A 15,880-nucleotide genomic window follows, 5' to 3' on the forward strand; every position below is an offset into this window, starting at 1 on the left:
TTGTGAATACATCTGTTCATATTTTGGGGTCTACCCTACAAAGAAGAAAGCTTTAGTCATTTTGTGGATTTCCAAGATAAGATTGAGATAATGTTTTGTACTTAGTAGGTGCTACTGTTCAAGTGTTTTGGTATAAATGTCATGATTCAAATTATCAAATGGTTCTAGATTTCCAGTGAGCAAAAAGAAAATATTAACTCTCTATTGTTGAATGTGGATCTAAAAAGTTTTTCCTATCATTGATACCACTGCCACTACCTGATAACTTTTAATTAAACTAGAATGCATATTTACCATGTAAAGAAACTGTGCTGATGTTGGGAGAGATGAAAATTAGATATAACATGATGAGTATTCTCAAATACTCAAATGATTATCATACAAGATAATTCATAAATGCAATTGAAAAGTATAAAATTAAGTGCTGGGTGAAACTGGTGGGACAGGGAGAAATTTATTAAAACCTGGAGAGATCAGAAATGAGACTTCATGGAGAACATGACATTTACGGCCCAATTCAAAGCTCTAGCAACTTCACAAATATGTTCTAATTGGTGAAATGGAAATTATGATAGAATACTATTCAGGGCATTGGGATATCTGGGTTCTTGTTTGGGCTTTGCCCCTAATGAACTCTTTCCCATTTAATTCTCCAGCCCTCAATTTCATCATTTATAAAATGGAATTGAATTAGATAATCTATTTCAATCTCAGATTCTAATTCTACTTTGATCTTGAAGAGACAAAAGACTTTCCTAAATTTACATGCTTTCTTTTTTTATTTGGGAGTGTAGCAAGGTAATAGAAAGTGGTGGTTAGAAAAGACGGGAAATTAATTACATGAGCTATAGCTCTTGATAGTATCTTATAAGGTCCTGGGAAGTTTTCACATTTTCAACTCAAGTGATTAGTTATAGCAACAAGAGGCATATAAGCAACACTGATGGGGGAGGATTCACATACCTTTCCCGCTTCCACCAGTTCTGCAATATTATCCAAGTAAATGCCACTCGCCATGAAAAAGGCCCAACGATAATGAACTCCTTGACAAAAATGCTAAGAAAAACAAAACAAAAAAATGTCAAATACAGGAAAAGATTAAAGAATGACAGAGAATACATCTTGAGGAAAATATTAGGCAAAGTAGTTGCTATAATGAAACAAGCCCTGAGTATACAGAACAACCAATCATTCACATTGGTATTTAATCACGCAGAATCCTTTATTTCACCTTCAATTCAAAAAAAAAAAAAAAAAGAACAAGTGGATGCATGAAGTTTGTTCCCATAATGACACATACTACCCAGAGTTACCAATAATCTCTTAACTGCCAAATTCATCAAATTGGATATTTTCTCCTGTATTTTCATGATAGTGCTCTCATTATTCTCCTTTTACCTGTTCTAGATTCAATATCAGGAATACCTGAGGTCAAATACAGCTTGAGCCACTCAACAGCTATGTAAACCTAGGCAAATCATTTAACCACTGTCTGCCTCCATTTGCTCACCTGTAAAATGGGGATTTTTATACTAGCACCTACCTCCCAGGGTTGCTGCAAGGCTCAAATGAGAGAATAATTATAAAGCATTTAGTATAATACTTGCACTTGATTCCTGTTGTATTACTCCTTCTCGGGCTCCTTTGCTGGATCATCATATATAGATCCACTCAACTGTGGGATTTATCTTGAGCTCTCTTCTTTTCTTCCCTCAACACGCTATCTTTTAGTGAATTCGTTAGTTCTCATTGGTTTGAATATTTCCATAGACAAGAATCAAAGCTATATATCTAGCCCTAGTATCCTGAGCTGCAGTCTCACATCACTATCTGTTGTTGAATGTTACAAGAGAAATGGCCATTTCTCCCACATATCTCAGAATCAATATATCTAAAACAGAACACATTATCTTTCCTCTAAAGTCACTGTTCTTTCCAGCTTCCTGATTTTTGCCAAGGGTTCTGTAATTCTTCTAGTAATCCAGATTTGCAACTTCACCATCATCCATGATTCCTCATTTTCACTAACCTCATATCATGTTCATCATAGTAATATTTCCACAGCACCTACAATATGCCAAACATTGTGCTAAGTTCTATACAAATATTATCACTGATCCTCAAAACGGCTCTGGGAGATAATTGCCATTAGTATTTCCATTTTACAGTTGAGGAAACTTGAAGTGGGTATAGGCAAAGTAATTTGCCCAAGGTCACTGCGATCGTAATTATCTGAAGTTGGATTTAAACTCAGGCCTTCCTGACTCCATGTCCAACATTCCATCTACTGAACCACCTCACCATTTATTTGTCAAGTTGTCAAGTCTTGTCAATTTTTATCTTCAAATCTCTCATGTTCATTATTCCCTCTCCACTATCTTACTTCTGGCCCTGACTGCTGCTCCTCTGGACTACTGCAAGAGCCTCCTAACTAGTTTCCCTGTGTCCAGTCTCTCCTCTCTCTAAACCTACCCTTATGGGCTTTGCCAACATAATAGTACTAAATCCTAGGTCAAATATGTGACTTTCCTGGTAATAAACATTAGTGGTTGCCTATGACCTCTGGGACCAAATAGAAACTCTTCTGTTTGGCATTTAAAATTCTACATAACTTGACTCCAAACTAACTTTCCAGATTTATTAAAAATATATCACCTTCCTTCACATATTCTGTGGTTCAGAACCAATCATCAGTCATTCAACAAGTATCTACTTCACCTTGGTAATCCCCACACATGACATTCTACTTATTATTTCTCTGTGTTTTCATCATCTTTTCTAGAGCCCCTCTAAACCTGCACTATACTTCTATCTTTTAGAGTCCCCACTTTACTTCAAAATTCAATTCAAATTTCATTTGCTATATGAAACCATTCTCACTCAAACTGCCGTGTATTACTTTGCATATACTTAAATGTGCACATGTTGTTTGTTTCCTTGATGGATAGTAAGCTCTTTTATGGCAGGACTTCATTTTTGTCTTTATATCCCCAAGTGCCAACACTTAGTAAATGTGTTGGACTGACTCAATTCTATACACAGGTTTTCATGTATTAAAGGGACCACAAATGAGAATTATAGGTTACTGGTTTGAATTTAGCCCTAAATCTACATTAAAAAAAAAAAATGTGTTTTCCAATTTAAAATTAGCATATGGAAAATAGAGTTTCACTGCTGTTCTTAGGATGCAGGAATTTTCATCCAAAAACTTCAATTCCATTTGATAAGAATTAATGCCTTCAAGCTGAGTGTTTCTAGGGAAGGAGGAATGAATGGTTTCTCCTAATCATAACTCAATAAAGGGCTAAAAATGTCTAAGGGAGAAGAGGAAAGTATTATACCTAAATAGTCATAAAGATTTTCTTAAATCAACTTTCATTTGTTGCCTGCTATGTACTGAGCACAGTATATATATGTGAAACATATTCAGTTATATGACAGACCATCAATTTTTTAGAGCTAAAATCAGAACTGTTAAAAAGTTTTAAAAAATTATACATTTGAAATAACACAGGATTATTTTAACAAAACATTACAAGTTTTAAAGTGGGAAACATATCATAAATGACAGACATCAATGACATTTCACCCAAAAATATAAGAATGTGAATTAACTACCACAACCAGGAATCTAAAAGAGCTCAGAAAGTAATTTAGTCAGCAAATAACTGTCTTACTTGACAGAAAGTTGGCTCCTTACATCTAGTTAACACCAGGTTAGAATATAAACTTGTTTGTAAACCTTACAAAAAAGGGTGGTAGAAGATTATAAGCAGTTATTATCTCAAAGAATAGAGTGAAGTAAGGGAGTGAATCAGTTTAAAGAAAGCTATTATACAAGCTACCCAATTAAAGAAAATCATCCCAGGGATAGCCAAAGACAAAAACGAAAACTACAAACACAAGAACAATGGAAAAGATTTGTAAAAACCATTTTAACAAATTGTATTTTCTATGAAGAGTGATGGAAATCTTATTTGGATCATAACATCAGGCTTATACATGTTTATAAGGGAGACAGAAATGGTACTATAGAGAACAAAGATGTTGAGAAAATAAGAAGGATGGGAAGTTATCAAAGTTGTGGGGAAAATAAAATCTCAGACCTGAGAATCAAGTGACTTAGTCATATAACCAGTAGATGTCAGAGGCGAGACTTGAACGTCAAGTTTGATCCAGTCCTGAAGCAAATGCTGTCCTGGTTCTCAAGAAATGAATAAGGATTTCATATACTACAACTTGCATTGAACTGCTTACTGTCACAGGGAAGAGAGAATGCAGTAGAAGATAAATTTTTTTAAAAAAAATTAATGTCAAAAATTGTCTTAAATACATAGAATAAAATATTTTTTTTAAAAAGGAAAAAAAAAAAGCAATGGATAAAGGGGGGGATCTCCAAACAATGGGTCACTGAACCTGATTTAGATTCCTGACAAAATTCTTATTTATATTGTTTTCTTCTTAGAGGGTAGAAATAGGAACAGTGGGTTAAAGCTGCAGAAAACAGATTTAGCCTCAAGAAAAAAAGTCTCCTCAGAAAGAGATCCCCCAAAATGGGCTCCCTATCACTAAAAGTACTTGAGCAGAGGCTAAGTGACACTTTCTGGGGTTGTTATGAAATGAATTTTTATCCAGATATAAGTCTTAAGGTCTCTTCCATACATGAAATTCTATGAGCAAATATACCTCTAAGATTGTCCTGAAAAACTAAGGTTTGGTTTTTGTCTAAGCACCCTTGAAAATCAACTGAGAAAAGAGGTATTGTGTCACTGTCATATGTTTTGGTAATTCCTTAATGCACATCATTCTAACAAAGTGGAAGTTTGATATAGAAAGTAGCAGAACTTCTTGAATATTTTTTCCAGATGTTGGCAAGGATTCTTTTTCCTTTTCTTCTCCTACAATTAAGGGAGGGGGAATGAAAGAGTGCAAAGTGGTGGAGTTAGAAAAGTCCTGGGGCATTACAATGAAGTTTTAACTGTATGTATTTTCAACATGACATAAGAATTACTTAAAAGTGTTTCCCCTGTGAGAGATTATTGCTATTGGATTTCAAATAAGGGAGAGGAAAAAACAAATTAAAGAAAGCAGTATTTATTTGGCTCTCAGTAGAAGGCTTTGAAGGTGGGCACAGCAAGTGGCCAGGCTCTTTTTCAACAGTAAAAGCATACAGAAAGTTGACTTTTTGATTTAAGCAAAGGAAAAAAAGGAAAAGGGACATCCTTCTTCCACATATACACAAATGTCTCCCAGGTAGGGTTATGTACTGTTTGTGGCTAGGTAAGTGAACTGAGGAAAAAAATTGAGAATCTCTTAGATTTTTCAGTCTTTAGCATCTATGTCTGCCTCACAAGAGTAGTGAAGTGTCTTCTTTTATATTTTGTTTCTATTTCTTCTAAGTCAAAAGTGATTGTCACTAGTACTTTGGTTTAAAGTATTATGCCAACAAGACTAGAATCATGAGTTCAAGTCTCTTGGGAATCAGTAAGCTTCCAGAGAGAAGAGTTATCTTGTTTCTTTCTGTCATCTCGCAACTGGTTTTGCTGTTGGTAGGGGCCTGGACAAGAGAATGTGGATGTATCAGCACATACCCCCAGTACAGAGAAAAAAAGGCAAACTATAAGCCCTACAGTGGGTCGATCCTGTCACACTGGGACAGTATGGACTCTGCACAGGGAAGAGAGGTAGAAAATTTTAAGATAAAGGCAAAGTAGAAAGAAGAATTTATTACTTAGAAGGGGCAAAGAAGACATAAAGAAATTGAGCTTTGGAAGTCACAGACTAAGTTGCATCAGATGCTTTGAGAGTCTGAAAAGCATTGTCCTCCTACCTTTAGTGCCTTAGATCCCATGGTAAATCCTGTTTGTACCATTCCATCTGCTATTCCAAGATGGTCTATATTTAGCAGAAAAGGGGTGACCAGTGTCACATATGTGGCACCTGACCATTTCTTGAGATATTTTGGAGCCCAGTCTTCAGTGCCTCCACCAACATTATCTAGGACAAAGTCAAACCTAAACAGAAGAAACCAATTAAGTGTGGTAAACCTTTATTCTGAATGGTGGGACAAAGATGCAAGCTAAGAATAGAACAACATTTCTATGACCAAGGAGTAGAAAACAACATAATAGGTTTTGTCATATCTACTTCAGTAATATCTAATATATCTGCTATAGTTTTGATATCCAGTCTCTACTGAATATTCAATTTAAATGAAAAAGTTTTATGTATGTGCTGGCCACTTCTTGTATTATTTCATTTCTTAAAGTTTTCATTTCTTAACTTAATGATATTTCATTTCTTTTTTATTTTTTTTTTATTGTAGCTTTTTATTTACAAGTTATATGCATGGGTAATTTTACAACATTGACAATTGCCAAATCTTTTGTTCTAATTTTTCCCCTCCTTCTGCCCATCCCCTCCCCCGATGGCAGGTTGACCAATACATGTTAAATATGTTAAAGTATAAATTAAATACAATATAAGTATACATATCCTAACTATACACAAATAATTTTTTTTTTTTTTGCTGTACAAAAAGAATTGGACTTTGAAATAGTGTACTATTAGCCTGTGAAGGAAATCAAAAATGCAAGTGGACAAAAATATAGGGATTGGGAATTCTATGTAATAGTTCTTAGTCATCTCCCAGAGTTCTTTCGCTGGGTGTAGCTGGTTCAATTCATTCCTGTTCTATTGGAACTGATTTGGTTTATCTCATTGCTAAAGAGGGCCACGTCCATCAAAATTGATCATCATATAGTATTGTTGTTGAAGTATACAATGATCTCCTGGTCCTGCTTATTTCACTCATCATCAGTTCATATAAGTCTCTCCAGGTCTTTCTGAAATCATCCTGTTGGTCATTTCTTACCGAACAATAATACTACAAAGAGACCTACCACAAACATTCATGCACATACTGGTCCCTTTCCCTTCTTTAGTATCTCTTTGGGGTATAAGCCCAGTAGAAACACTGCTGGATCAAAGGGTATGCACAATTTGATAACTTTTTCAGCATAGTTCCAAATCGCTTTCCATAATGGCTGGATGTGTTCACAATTCCACCAACAATGTATTAGTGTCCCAGTTTTCCCACATCCCCTCCAACATTCCACATTATCTTTCCCTGTCATTCTAGCCAATCTGACAGGTGTGTAGTGGTATCTCAGAGTTGTCTTAATTTGCATTTCTCTGATTAATAATGACTTGGAGCATCTTATTCCTAAGAATCTAAGAATGAATTACTGGAGCAAAGATATTTACCATGCTTTGCATGGTATGCACATATTCCTGTGTTTTTGTTTGTTTTTAAATATTTTATTTAAATATTGAAAATATTAACAGTGAAGGCTTTGAAGTAGTCTATAGATACTTAATATCAAATATTTAGAATTGGAAGTCTCAGAGGCTTAGTCAAAATTTCCTAACTTTTACAGATAAGGAAACCGAGGCCAAGACTCTTGGATCTTGTCTAAGATCACTCAGGTAATAAACCCCAAAGTAGAATTTGAATTCAAATCCTCCACACTCCAAAGCTAGTGCACTTTCTACTAAATCATGTCATCTTAATTTTATCCAACCAGGAATAAGTTTTCTAAATTAAATCAAAAGGTACATATAACTCATAATCAGTTCTTCATCAGTAAGTTGGAAAAGAATACTGGGTTTGGACTCAAAACACCTGAGTTTGAATCCCAGTTCTACTACCTGCTACCTATGTGAAGAAAAAGTCCCTTCCCCAATCTGGGTCTTAGTTCCTTCAAATGCAAAGTTGAATTAAATGACCTATAAAGGCCTGTCCAGAGCATAAGTCCATACAAGGCACCTAGTGTGTATCCAATATAAACGGCTTTACCCACTTCACTGAACAAAGGGAAGATCACACCACCATTCCACAGAGATACAAAGATTATAAGGGCATAGGTTTAGAACTGAATAAACCTCCAGGCTGTCCTTCCCTCCTGTCATTTTACAGATGAGGGAAAGATACAGAAGTCCAAGGAAGTTAAATGATTGGAACAAAGTCACACAAGTAGTAAGTGGTAGAAACAGGATTCAAAACTCTGTTCTTTGACTTCAAGTCAGTATTTTTTCCCAACAGACTTCAAAAGATATCTATCAGCAGACTGCCATGCTTATTGTTTAAAAAGAAAACAAGAGGCGCAGTTAGGTGGCCCAGTGGATAGAGCACCAGCCCTGATGTCAGGAGGAGCTGAGTTCAAATCTAGTCTCAGACACATAACACTTCCAAGCTGGGCAAGTCACTTAATCCCAATTGCCTCAGCAAAAAAAAAAAAAAAAAAAAAAAAGAAAAGAAAACAAGATAAAAATTTCTTTTCTATAAATCATTTTCCCTTCCCAGCTTCATCAAATGATGAAGCCAGATTGTAGACTCTTGAAACCTATGACCGATTATGCATAATAACTTAAATCACTGTATGGTTTAGTAGAAAAGGTGGCGAACAAAGGATAATGGATATTGAGCTTTGTGAATTGCAGTTTAGTTAGACTAATGTTCCCAAAATTGGGAAGGAGCTGGTCACTTGTTAATTTCTTAAAAGTAAATATCATCTGGAAATTATTTCATCATCTTAAAAAATAATTTATGTTTAGAGTCACATATCAAATAAATGTAGATGTGCTATCAACCTGGGGCAATTGCACTTATCTTAGTCCAAAGCTGCTTTCTCAAGGGTTCTAAAACAGGATTGTCCATGAGAATGGGCAGCTCAGTCTAATCACTATTTAGGGTACTAATATGCCAACTGGGACTACAGTTGTTTTCACAGACTCACACCCTTGGCTTCACATTCCTGCATCCTGCTAGATCTACGCTGAGGCAAATGATTAACAGAAGTCTCCTTGGCATGGGCTTCAAGGAAGCCCATTCCTCTATCTTCTTAGATCATGCTAAGGTGGGATCTATCATTCCTAGTCAATTTTAACAGCTGAAATGATATTAAAGAATAGCAGTAACCTGTATTTTGCCCTTGCTCCCTATGGCCCAGGGAAGCTGACTGACAGTTGAGAATTTCTATGTGTATAGTCTCCCACCTTATAACACAAACTCCTTATGTACAAGGCCTGTCTTCCTTTTCTGTTTGCATCTCCAGGTGCTTTGTACAAAGTAAGTACTTAATAAAAACAGCTGGGTGGTTCAGTAGATAAAATGCTGTACTTGGAGTCAGGTTCCCAAGGTCAAGGCATTTGCTATCCATTTGACCCTGGATGAGTCACTTAAACTCATTTGCCTCAGTTTCCTCAATTGTAAAATGAGCCAGGGAAGGAAACGGCAAATCACTCCAGTGTCTTTACCAAGAAAACCCCAGTTGGGATCACAAGGAGCTAGATGGGACGGAAAAAAGATTGAATCTAAATACTTTGTTTGTGCATTCATTCATTTATCCCTATCCTTGGAAAAGGACACTAGAATTGGTGACAATGCTTCAAACCAGCAACTAGACCCTAGTGCAGTTTGGCTTTCCAAACCTTGACAAATGAGGTATCCAACTCACCTACCATCCAGTTCCACCTGAAGCAGCCTACGTAGTAATTAAGGGACTGTACTGCAAATTTCTATTGGTTCTGTTTCCTTGAAAAAGTGAGACAATTCAGTATCAGAAGCAGAGAGGGATAATGGACAGCATGTTGGACTTGGAAAGAGAAGACTCAACTTCAAATTCCATCACCAATAATTAATGTGACCATGTCAACAATAATTTGTGACCGTGAGCAAGAAGCTCAACCTTTCTGAGTCTGTTTCCCCAACTTCAAAATGGGGTTAATAGTAAAAATGGGGTTAATAGTAACAATAGTACCTACAGAGTTGTTATAAGATTTCAACAAAATGAGTTATATATAGCAATTTGCAAGTTATAAGTGCTATATAATTGTCTATTTATTATAATTGTACTACATCCCTCAAAGAATTGATATGAAGAAAGCAATGTGAGCCATGAAGTACAAAAGAATCACAAATTATAAAAATAATAAGAACCATGATATGGCACATGCCAAATCAAGAGCAAAAAGATTCTTGTGTTTATATTCCCATTTTAAGTGCAATTAAGAGTTGGTGATTTTCGTCCCAAGAGCAAAATTTAGAAAAAGGAAACTCTTTGACCTTCCAGTTAATACAAATATTACAACCCTAGAAGTGCTCAATCCATTATCGTGGCTTAAATCTTGCCTTGGGAAGCCACTGACCTCAGAACATTCACAGAAATTGCTTCTTGTAAGGCCAGCTGAGTGGGGAGGGATTATATCTACCTCTACCATCTAGGTTCTGCTTGGTAAATATCAAGCAAACACACAAGACTTCAATTTAGGCAAGCAAAGAGCTCTGGCAACTCTCCATGTTGCCATTTAAACATTGATCCTCCTTTTGTTTCTGTCCTTATTATATCAAATCACTGGGGAGAAAGGAGGAAGGAAATACGCATTTAGGAAGCACCTATTTATTATGTTCCAGGCATTGTGCTAAACACTTTACAAATATCATCTCGTTTGATCCTCACAAATTTATCCCTGCAAAGCAGGTGCTATTATTATGCCCACTTAGCAGTTATACAGACAGCTAGTAAATGTCCTAACTGGATTACCACTCAGTTCTTCCTGATTTCAGGCCTGGCACCCTAACTACTAAGCCCCCTGAATGGATGCAGGAAAAAAAAAGGAAGAAGTTATGGTGCTGACCATGTGTTATATTAAATGATATTACCCCATGGAATGCCCAGATCCAATGGGCAATGGAAGTCAAAGAACAGAATTCAGAGCTAATCTTATGCACCCTCTTCTCAAAAACTAGCCACAGTGTAATGACTTTGGAAAGGATGACTGAAAAGCATGAGAAAAATAAAATATTACCAGCTATGTAGAAACCACATAGATGGCTAGTTAGATAGATATCTAACTAAATTGCTTTAGACTACTGTAAACTACTATAAATTATTATAAGATATTATAAGATACTATAGGATATTAAAATATATCATCACAAATCATTTGTAAAAACTAAATAAATATGCCATCTTTTAAATCCAAAATTTGGTTTACTAATTTTATAAGTTTTCAAAAAAAATTAATATTGACATAGTATACAAATTAAAATTGGGATCAAAGACTATTTCTTAGTTTGTATAGCTTAACCTAAAGCAAAGCATTGAAAATGCTTAGATGGACTTTAACAAGTGCCACAATCACATTAGACCTACACATGCAAGTTTCTGCAGCCCAGTGAGAAGGCCCTTAAAACTCATTCAAAGTTGGCAAGCAGGCACACTCCCATGACACCTTGCTCAACCACACCCTCACGGGATACAGCAGTGACTAACATGAGCTATAAACCAAAGTTTGACTAAGTCATGATAAAAAGGGTCGGTATATCTTGTGCCAGCCACCGTGGTTGTACGATTGACCCAAATTAACAGAAGTATGGTGTAAAGTGTGTTTAAGTAATAAATCCAATGAGGCTGAAACTTAACTATACTGTAATATGTCCTAGTTGATATTAAAATGCACAACTAACAGTGACTTTACCCTTGCTGAAGACACTAAAGCTAAGATACAACTGGGATTAGAGACCCCACTATGCTTAGCCATAAATCTAGGTCATTAAAAAACAAATACCCAGGTAATTACTTGCCAGAGAACTTACTAGCCACTGCTTAAAATTCAAAGGATTTACAGTGCCCTAAACCCCCCTAGAGGAACCTGTTCTATAACTGATAAACCCTGATATAGCTCACCCCTTCTCGCTTACTCACTCTATATACCGCCATCATCAGCTTACCCCAATGGGGACCCAAAGTGAGCAAAATCATGAAACCATAAAAATGTTAGGTCAAGGTGTAGTATATGGGGAAGGTAGGGGAGAGAGGGAGGAAGAGAAGCAATGGGCTACTATCTTCTATCCTAGAATATAACAAATCATCTATTGAAACAAAGATATGAAGGAGGATTTAGTAGTAAATTAAGAGTATAGAGCTTAACTGAAATAGGCACTAGGGTGTGCACATATACCACCCGTCACCCTTCTCTACAAAGTACTAACAATACCTAATAATACTACATCATAAAAAGGAGAAAAATCGTAACATGGTAAGTGTATTACTGGAAGGTGCATCTGGATTATCAAAATGTAGCTTAAATAAAGCATTTAGCTTACAGCTAAAATTTCAGCTAATCCTGACCATTTTGAGCAAGACCTAGTCCTACATCTAAACAACTCAATTATGTGCTCCACACTTCAAAACATTTAATCATCTTAGTATAGGTGATAGAACAGATGAACTATACAGTACTGCAAGGGAAATTTGAAGTATACTTAGTCTTAAGCGACAAAAAGCAAAGATTAGACCTTAAACCTTTTGCATAATGATTTAACCAGTCAACTCAGGCAAAAAGAATTTAAGCCCATCTTCCTGAAATTAAGTGAGCTATTGTAGAACACTTGTCAGAACTAACTCGTCTACGTGGCAAAATAGTGAGCCGATTTTACAATAGGCTGAAAAGCCTATCGAATTTAAGGATAGCTGGTTGTCCAAAAAACGTTCAACTTTAAATTTAATTCAAGTACTGACAAGCACAACTTAAATTTAAATGCTACTCAAAAGGGGGACAACTCTTTTGACATGTAAACAAACTTTTTTAGAGGCTAGCGAAAAATACAAAAACATTGTAGGCCTAAAGGCAGCCACCAATTAAGAAAGCTTAAAGCTCAAATTAACTTAATATTTAATTCCAACAATTCATCAAAATCCCTACATTCAATATTGGACAATTCTATTGATATGTAGAAGAAAGAATGCTAATATTAGCAACATGAATTCATATTTTCCTTGCATAAGCTTATACTCAGCTCGGAAGAACCAGTGATAATTAACAAACAATCATATCCACACACTAGTAACCTATTATACCCATTTTTAACCCAACAGAGGCATGCATTAAGGAAAAATTAAAAGGAATAAAAAGAAGGGCATACAAAACCCTGCCTGCTTGCCAAAAACATCACCTCTAGCAATTATCAATATTAGAGTCACTGCCTACCCGGTGAGTTATAACTTTAACGGCTGCAGTGCCCTGACTGTGCAAAGGTAGCATGCAGGAATAATAATACAAGACAAGAAGACTCTGGAGCTTAAGACACATAACTCAACACATACTCTTTAAAACCTAATGGTACAAACCGTATAACTCACTGAGTTATAATCTTTGGTTGGGATGACCTCAGAGCATAAAACAAAACAACCTCTGAATGATTATATATGTATATATAATTTATATTATATAGATAGATAGATATAGATATAGATATATAGGTATATATAGACAAAATATATCATGTCTATCTATATGTACATATCTATATATCTCATAGATAGATACCTATATTTATCTATGATATATAGATATATCAAATGATAAACACATCTAAAATAGTAAAAACAGCAAACAAACTAAACTGACTCCTAATGATACAAAGGGGGTTTCTTTATGGAGACATTTCTCTAAAGCTATAACTACAGACCAGAGTGATATTTGGGGTTCCCAAACCATCCTGGACACAGGCCACCATGCTGTCAGCCCAAGGCTTCATCTCCCCTCTCCCAGCAAATGTGCCCGTACGTACAGTTTCAAGGACTTCAACTGTTCCTCCACATTTCCAGATCTGTAATCAATTACATCATCTGCTCCAAGCTTCTTCACTAGGTCGGCAGCATCCCCGGAACAAACTGCTGTCACGTGGGCGCCCCATGCTTTCAATAACTAGAAAATAATTTTTTTAAAGGAAATAATTTTTAGAGATTGGAAATGAGTAAATACATATCATCTTAATCTCCAGAGGATATTAAGTGCCTAGCTCTCAAGAGAACTAAGGAAGTCACCTGGGAGAAAAGCAAAAAAACCCCCACAAAAACACTCAAGTTCATTCACTAAGAAAACCTCACAAAACACGTCTCATTTTTACACTACTTGCTGACTCACGCTGTCAGAAAAAACAAACCAAAAACTGTAACTCATACTTGGAAAGAAATATTCCATATTATTTTCCACCATAGAGAGGTAGTGCAGAGCAGTGGATAGAGAACTGGTCCCAGTTAGAAAGACTTAGCTTAATTCTGTCTCTGATACACAATCATTGTGTGGGCAGGTAGCTAGCAAAAGCTAATCTACACTGGCAGAGGGAATGTCCTTTTCAGTAATTCACTTTCCCAGTGAAATCTTAGATCTGGTCTAACAAGGTGAAAATGAAGGTATTTCCCTTAACCTAAGATATACAAAGCCTCCACACCTCAGTGGTAGGTTCTAATCTAAGACTCACAATGTGAAAAGCCCAACCTTTGATATATATATACATATATATATAGGCTATGTGTGCTCCTGGGCAAAGAATTTAAACCTCTCAGGGCTTCAAGCTACTCTCTGATTATAAATGGCAGAACATTTGCTGGTCTGCCATAGCAGGATGGTTTCTTCATTAGCTATTCTTCTCTACACCAATAAAATTATAGACCTGCACCCGTCCAAAAATTTTTTTAATTAATAAAAGGAATAACCACTGGGATTTCTCTAACACTCTAAAGTTTATGATGCTTTTTACATTTATCGTCTCTTTAAATCTGACCTTGCTGGCATGCATGTATCCTAACTCCAACACTGCTAACACTTCTGTACTTCTCTTCACTGAGGGGTGACTTTCTAGGGACAGCTCTGTCAGGGACTTTCTGTCTTGTTATTCAGTAATAAATGAGGAGGGGCTTGTCCTCTAGGTATGTAGCTTGTCATTTACTGGAATAAGAAGACTTTCTAAAGATTTAGTGAGAAAAATTTGTGGTTTAATGTTATAGAGAAGATCATAGATTTAGATCTAAAAGGGTCCTCAGAGATTATCTAGAGAAAAGATTTGAACCTATGCTTTCTTATTTCAAATCTGTATGACAATGCCCCTCCTAAGGTACATCAGCTCATTAAGCTGACCAGATCCTATAAACATAGAGCAATGATTTTCTATCAGAAATTTGTGGACAGATTTTAGGGAATCTGTGAAGCTAAATGGGGGAAATTTTTCATCTTTATTTTCATTAACCTCAAAGTGAAATTTGGCATTTCCCTTAATTATGATTTGCAACAGAGTAATATTAAGATTTATCAGATTGACACAAAAAAGATCAAGAATCCCCTAGCTTTAAGAGTAAGCAACAGTTCAGAATTAGCATTAAACAGAAATATGAGTCAAATTCTAATTCTGTCAAAATTAAATGGCAAGAATATTCCAGAAAATGTTACATTTCTTCCCCCCCCCCAATCAATTCCCTAATTAAAATACCATTCAATTTTCTTTAAGCTATGTAATTAGGGCTATTTGAAGATTATCTCCTATTGCTGATAACTATGGCAGGATACATTCAGTCTCATGATAACTAAAATTCAGATGTCAACCCTGGCTATTCATGAACCGTTTTACTATTGTAGCTTATACAGTCACAAAAAAGAACTTTGAAACCCCATGAAAACTTCTCTCATCTCATTCAGCCTTGCCCTACACCTACTTTCTCCAAGCAATAAAGGCCACTATATTTATATCCTAACAATCTAAAAAAAGTAATAATAATTCAAGGGTGAAATCATCTAAAATGTATTTTGTTTAAGAGCTGAAGTCAAAAAGCAGCTTGAGTATAATGGCATATTGCTTTCAAAAGCAGTCCCCAATTAGATGCAAATGTGTTAAGAATGTATTCTAGGATGAATAGCTCATTAGTGACCATCACTTCACCAATATTAAAATAAACCTGAAACTGTCAAGAAAAAAAGGAAATTGCTTTCTAAGCACCTACTTACATTAATTTTATACATGTGCACACAGAGATCTACT

At 35.7% G+C, this 15,880-nt stretch overlaps 1 protein-coding gene across 3 annotated transcripts in view; it reads right to left on the minus strand.

Moving 5' to 3' along the window:
* RTN4IP1 (reticulon 4 interacting protein 1) overlaps nt 1-15,880 on the minus strand; it is a 62,973-nt gene that overhangs the window by 16,246 nt on the left and 30,847 nt on the right. For all 3 annotated transcript variants that reach the window (XM_051997467.1, XM_051997466.1, XM_051997468.1), the window contains 3 exons: nt 13,637-13,773; nt 5,831-6,014; nt 964-1,056 (listed from right to left, as the gene is read on the minus strand). In XM_051997467.1, coding sequence (XP_051853427.1) covers nt 964-1,056; nt 5,831-6,014; nt 13,637-13,773 — 414 coding nt within the window. The remainder of the gene's footprint in view (nt 1-963; nt 1,057-5,830; nt 6,015-13,636; nt 13,774-15,880) is intronic.

This window comes from Antechinus flavipes, chromosome 4 (genome assembly GCF_016432865.1).
Source record: "Antechinus flavipes isolate AdamAnt ecotype Samford, QLD, Australia chromosome 4, AdamAnt_v2, whole genome shotgun sequence".
NCBI classification, from domain to species: domain Eukaryota; kingdom Metazoa; phylum Chordata; class Mammalia; order Dasyuromorphia; family Dasyuridae; genus Antechinus; species Antechinus flavipes.